The sequence below is a fragment of the Microtus pennsylvanicus genome, chromosome 9 (genome assembly GCF_037038515.1).
Source record: "Microtus pennsylvanicus isolate mMicPen1 chromosome 9, mMicPen1.hap1, whole genome shotgun sequence".
NCBI lineage: Eukaryota > Metazoa > Chordata > Mammalia > Rodentia > Cricetidae > Microtus > Microtus pennsylvanicus.
Genome location: NC_134587.1, coordinates 83,101,968 through 83,107,921, shown reverse-complemented (window position 1 = coordinate 83,107,921; position 5,954 = coordinate 83,101,968). Strand labels below are relative to the sequence as shown.

Below are 5,954 nucleotides of genomic sequence, written 5' to 3'. Positions count from 1 at the left end.
GGACTAGGAGAGCAGGGTTTTCTCCTGTTCCTCCTTTGTTCTCCAATAGAACATAGTGACTGTGGATGAAGTCCTAGTCCATGATAAGATTATGGTCCTTCAGTTCTGCCTGTGGATGCTGCAATTTCTTCCTGCATGGTCACCAACTGTACATGCTAAGTACAGTAGACCTCCTGAAGTAGTGATACCCGTGAGGGTCACTGATACTGGGAGACATAAGAGTTCTCTAGGGTGGCTGTCCTATGGCCTGCGCTTTGGAGGAGAGAGACACGTTATCACCATGAAACGCACGAAATACTTTATATCCAGAAACTTCTTACTGCTCACTTACACTGACCAAGGTGATCTCCGTGGAGAGCAGCCTTTTGTGCGGACTGACTGCTACTACCACGGCCATGTAGATGGAGACCCAGATTCTACCGTCATTATTAACACCTGTTTAGGGAGTTTGCAAGGCATACTAGAGATAAATGGCACAGCATATGAAATCATGCCAAAGAATCTGACTTCCACATTTGAACATCTCATATACAAAATAGACAGGGAGGACTCAGAATTACATTCTATGAGATGCGGGTTAACGGATGAAGACATAGCGCTACAAATGAAGATTCAAGAAAGCAAAGACTCCATACTTATGCAAAGCCAATATGAGAATTGGTGGACCCATCACAAGTATCTTGAATATTTTGTGGTGATAGATAATCAACGATATGTTTATAGAGCAAATAATGTCACAACCTGCATGCTAGAAACGTTTGAAATCGTCAACGGACTAAATGCTTATTATCTTCAAATAGATATTAGTGTGATTATAACTACACTGCAAGTTTGGACCCAAATAAACGAAGTCAATGTAACACAAGGTATAGGCCAAGTCCTAAGTGATTTCTGCAATTGGAAGAATAGACACTTTCACAATCGTATTAGGCATGATCTTGCACATCTTTTACCCAGGCAAGGTTATGGTGGAACTTTAGGGCTAGCTTATGTAGGTACAGTTTGCACAAGAATTAATTGTGCAGTTAACAGTTTTTGGACTGATAGATTATCAGACCTGTCATTTATTATAGCACATGAGATGGGTCATAATTTGGGTATGAATCATGATGAGAAATACTGTACATGTGGGTTATCAAATTGTATAATGGCCCCAGCAAAATCTAATTCCCCTAGGTTCAGCAACTGCAGTTATAATCAGATGTATTCCACGATTACCAGGAGAAATTGTTTGAATAATGATCCAGATATAGTCGTGACCATCAACCTCACCTTGTGTGGGAATAATGTGGTTGAGGAAGGAGAGCAGTGTGACTGTGGGTCCTTGGCAGCCTGTCTACATGATCCATGCTGTAGTGAAGACTGTGTGTTCAAACCCAATGCTGAATGTGCTCAAGGGCTTTGCTGCAAAGACTGCAAGTTCAAACCACCAGGAACAGTGTGTAGAAGATCGAAAAATGAATGTGACCTTCCAGAGTGGTGCAATGGGAATTCCGCTGAGTGTCCAGAAGACGTATACAAGAAAGATGGGAGTCCTTGCAAAGGTGATGGTTATTGCTATAAAATGAAATGTCCTAAACGTGAAGAACACTGTCAGAGGCTGTTTGGCAAAACAGCCAGGAGTGCAAATAAGAATTGCTACGTGAAAATGAACAAACAGGGTGACCGTTTTGGTAACTGTGGTAACGATAGCTCTAACTACAGAAGATGCGATAATGCTGATGTACTCTGTGGACGAATTCAGTGTGAAAATGTAAGACAGATTCCACGTAGGAGAATCCATGAAACAGTGCATTGGACTCACTTCAATAACTTCAACTGCTGGAGTATAGACTATCATTTTGGAATGACATTAGCAGACAGTGGAGCAGTGACAGATGGCACAGGTTGTGGTAAAGATCTTATATGTGTTAACAGGAAGTGCATCCATAAGTCTTATTTGTTAAGTAACTGTTCAGCATCCCGATGCAATATGAAAGGAGTCTGTAACAATAAACATCACTGCCATTGTGACGTCAACTGGGAACCACCACACTGTCAACTAAGTGGCTTTGGAGGTAGTATAGACAGTGGACCACCTCCAAGGAAACGTAAGTCCAACATAGGTATGCTCATACTAGGTTTAATGATTTTCTTTTTGGTTTTATTTTCATTGATTTTCCTAATTATAACAAAGAAATATCGCCATAACTTCAAGGAAATGTTATACTCAAATACTGAACCTGGCAATGATGACAAAAGCAAAAATACCAAGCAAATGAAATAATAACAAAATATTTACTCTATCGAAAATCTACCATGTATTAGTTTGTTGACTTCTGAACATAGAAATATCACTGTGTGTGTAAAAATTCCCAGACCAGAAATCCTGGAGACCTCCTTGTTTGAATATCAAAAGAATTCACCATCAAATAAAAGGAGAATCTACCACACTTATACTTTTCTTTATTATAATCAATATTTGCCTTATTTTTAATAGAATTAATATCTGTTGGTGATTATTATAGGTTCAACCAAGGTCCTCTGTATATATTTCTTTGCATTTGCTTTCTGTCAGGTCTAAACCCCTTCCCCTTTTCATTCTGCTCTGTCATTTAGAGAGAACTAATCTCCAAATACAGTTTTTTCATGGCAATTCCTATCTGCTAGAATCTACCCTTAGGAAAACCAGAGTGAGTTCTGAAAGTTGAGAAAGTGGTTTGAGGTTCTCAGCATGGTTGCTGGTGTCTCAGCTCTCACCTGGATGGTATCATTAGCCCTCATTCGGCAGATGATTGTTAACATGGGTTTGAAAACTCACCAACAGTCCTGTTCTAGTTAAGGTTACTATTGCTATTATGAAACACCATTACCAAAGCAAGTCAGGTTTAAAAAGGATTCATTTGACTCTTATTTCCTTATCATTATCCATCATCTGAAGAGGTCAGGACAGGAACTCTAAAGGGGCAGGAACCTGGAGGCAGGAATTGAGGCAGAAGCCATGGAGGGGTGTTGTTTACTGGCTTAGTCCTCCGGTCTTGTACTGCCTGCTTTTTTTTTTTTTTTTTGGTTTTTCGAGATAGGGTTTCTTTGTGGCTTTGGATGCCTGCTTTCTTATACAAACAAGTACCAACAGCCCAGAATTGGCACCACCCAAAAAAGGGCAGGGACATTTCCATTCATCAGTAAATGAGAAAATATTCTGCAGACCTGTCTACAGCTTGATCTTATGGGGGGCATTTTCTCGGTCAAGGTTTCCTGCTCAGATGACTATACTTTGTGTCAGATTAGTATAAATCTAGCCAGCTCCAAGCCATTGTCAGCTTTAGAGAGTCAGCACAACTATGAAACACACACCTAGAATTCTGGTCTCTGAGCCAATTACTGCCAAGGAAAGCATTCAAAACTATGAATGACTATCACATCTACTTCCATTTGATCATTAGTCCTTGTGTAGAGAGCCACACAATCCAGTTAGAGTGCTGGTCAACACAAGGATGAGTATTTCTAATGATGGAAAGGTACCACACTTTATTCCTATGTTGAGATCTGACTCTTGTCATTTCCCTTTTCTAATATGGAAAGATAATTTAAACTTGGCTATTATTTCTTTTAAATCTATAACCCAAAAATAGTAAATCCTGATGCTTAACAATTAATCACCTTCATTACAAAATAAAGTCATGAAGATATTGACAAATTTGTGTTCAGTTGAATAAATTGAAGCAAATCTTGTGTTCTTTGGAGATAAAATTAAAATTCCTTGTTAAATGTTTTTCTAAAATGACATGCAGAGAAAAGCATGCCCTCAAACCAGTTTCTGGTTTGCAGACTAATCTAACTACTCCTCCTGCACTATAACCATGCTCTAGGCTTCTCCAAATACCATCCTATGTGCATCTACCCATAGGTACCTTTCTAGGCTGCCTCCAAAACACGACTCCATAGCAAGAGTCTAGCCTAATTACTCTTTCAGACTGTGCTATTTGTATTTGTCTTCAGTATGCTTTATCTAGCCCTGGTGCCATTAGCAGTTGCCAAACCCAGTCTGGACACCTCTGCTTATGCAATAGATGGCGTCTAGATTTCTGCCGAGTACAACATCTCGTGTTGTGTGCCCAACATAATCTGACCAAACAAGCCTGCCCTATGTTTAAGGTTGAGGCTTCTTAAAAGACCTCCTCCTCTACCGCAATCAACCTTTGGTCCCATCTGAGCCAATTCTCAATACCACACAAGTTACCGAGACTCCTCTTCCAAACTGTAGATGAGGCTAGTTCACCTAATTTCCCATCAGAGCCTTTTTGGCAACACATCAGATTTGCCCAGGTTCCACAGTAAATGCAAAGAACCTCTAGAGTTTGGCCTGGAACCTCCCTGCCTATCCTACAATCTTTACGACTCTCCCATGACATTTTTAAACTTGCCCCAAAGCCAGAAATAATCTCAAACTCAAAGCTTGGAAGAGAAAGCACATCCTGGAAACTAGCCCATTACCCACTGTCTACCTCATTTCATTCCTTACAAGCCATTTCCAATATCTAGATTCAACCAGTATGCCACAACAAACTCAACACTAACAAAAGAAGTCCACATGCCCAGATGATACTGGCACAGAATCAACAGCATTCAAGATCAAGTCACTGTTGTCTCTCCAAATCCTAGAGGCCCTGAAGAAGTCTTTGTAAATGTGAAATGGCTAGATAAACTCTGTGATAAAGAATATAAATGAAAAGTCATAAAATTCATTTAAAAAACATGAGGAATTTTTTTTAAAAAGACAAGAATAAACAGCTCAATCAAATTACAGAGAAAGAACACAAGGAGACTAAACCCTTAAGTGATGCCCAAGAAAACACAACCATAAGATTAACAGATACAAAGAAGACAATTCAGGACTTGAGAAGAGAATTCAATTGAGAAATAGAAACATTAAAGAGGACATTCGCAGAAAAGAAGGTATCCTTGAAAAACCCTATAACTCAACAACAAAACTCAAAGAAATGTGAGAATGAATCAAGTAGAGGAGAGATAATCAGAGTTTGAGAATAAAGCAGAGGATGTAGGCCAAATAAGCAAGAAACATAATTTCATAATACAAGAAAGGAACACACAAGAAATGAGAAATGCCACGCAAAGCCTTTAAATATGAGAGACCGTAAAAACAACACCAAACCTTTGAAGTGCAGTAATAGATGAGGGAGTAGAATCCTAGTCAATGTCGTGGTCCAGAGCTTTAAGAAAATCTTAGAAGGGAACTTCCCCCAAGTCAGAAAATGCACACCCAGTTACAGGAAGTATACTGAACATAACATAGAAAAGAGCAGAAAAGAAAATCCCCATGACATATCTAGTTAAAATACTGACATTATAAAGAATAAAGTGTAGTGAAAGCTGCAAGAGAAGAAAAACAAGTCATATATGAAGAAAAATCCAACAATAACAGGTGATTTCTAAATAGAAACTCTGAAAATCAGAAGTGCTAAGAACAATGCATTCAAATTCCTAATATATTATGACTGACAATCTTGAATAATATATCTAGGAAGTGATATTCTGTGACTGAAAGAGAAAGAAAACTTTTCCATGACACAAACAAAAAGGTTTAGTTTTCAAACCAAACTTAAGGAAAATATAGGCAATAATATTTTGGACAAAAGAAGGGAATGATCAGAACGCGGCCGGAACACCGGGCGGCGGAACGCAACGCGGCCGGAACACCGGGCGGCGGATCGCAACGCGGCCGGAACACCGGGCGGCGGAACGCAACGCGGCCGGAACACCGGGCGGCGGAACGCAACGCGGCCGGAACACCGGGCGGCGGAACGCAACGCGGCCGGAACACCGGGCGGCGGAACACAACGCGGCCAGAGGACGCCCAGCGCAGCCGGCGGCGACCCACTGGGACCAGAGCAGCAGCAGAGGACACAGGCTGCTGGCGGCGGGAACCGTCCCAGCAGGAGAAGCAGGCTGCA

The 5,954-nt window shown here is 40.6% G+C and overlaps 1 protein-coding gene across 1 annotated transcript; it reads left to right on the top strand.

Annotated features, from left to right (window-relative positions):
* The first annotated feature begins 58 nt into the window (after positions 1 to 58).
* LOC142857032 (disintegrin and metalloproteinase domain-containing protein 26A-like) lies at positions 59 to 2,266 on the top strand. Its single transcript, XM_075984650.1, has one exon. The coding sequence runs from the start codon at positions 92 to 94 to the stop codon at positions 2,264 to 2,266; it is 2,175 nt and encodes a 724-aa protein (XP_075840765.1). The 5' UTR covers positions 59 to 91.
* The last annotated feature ends 3,688 nt before the right edge of the window (positions 2,267 to 5,954 follow it).

Coding starts and splice junctions, on each gene's coding strand:
- LOC142857032 (XM_075984650.1), top strand. CDS start 92: ATGGTCCTTCAGTTCTGCCTGTGGATGCTGCAATTTCTTCCTGCATGG.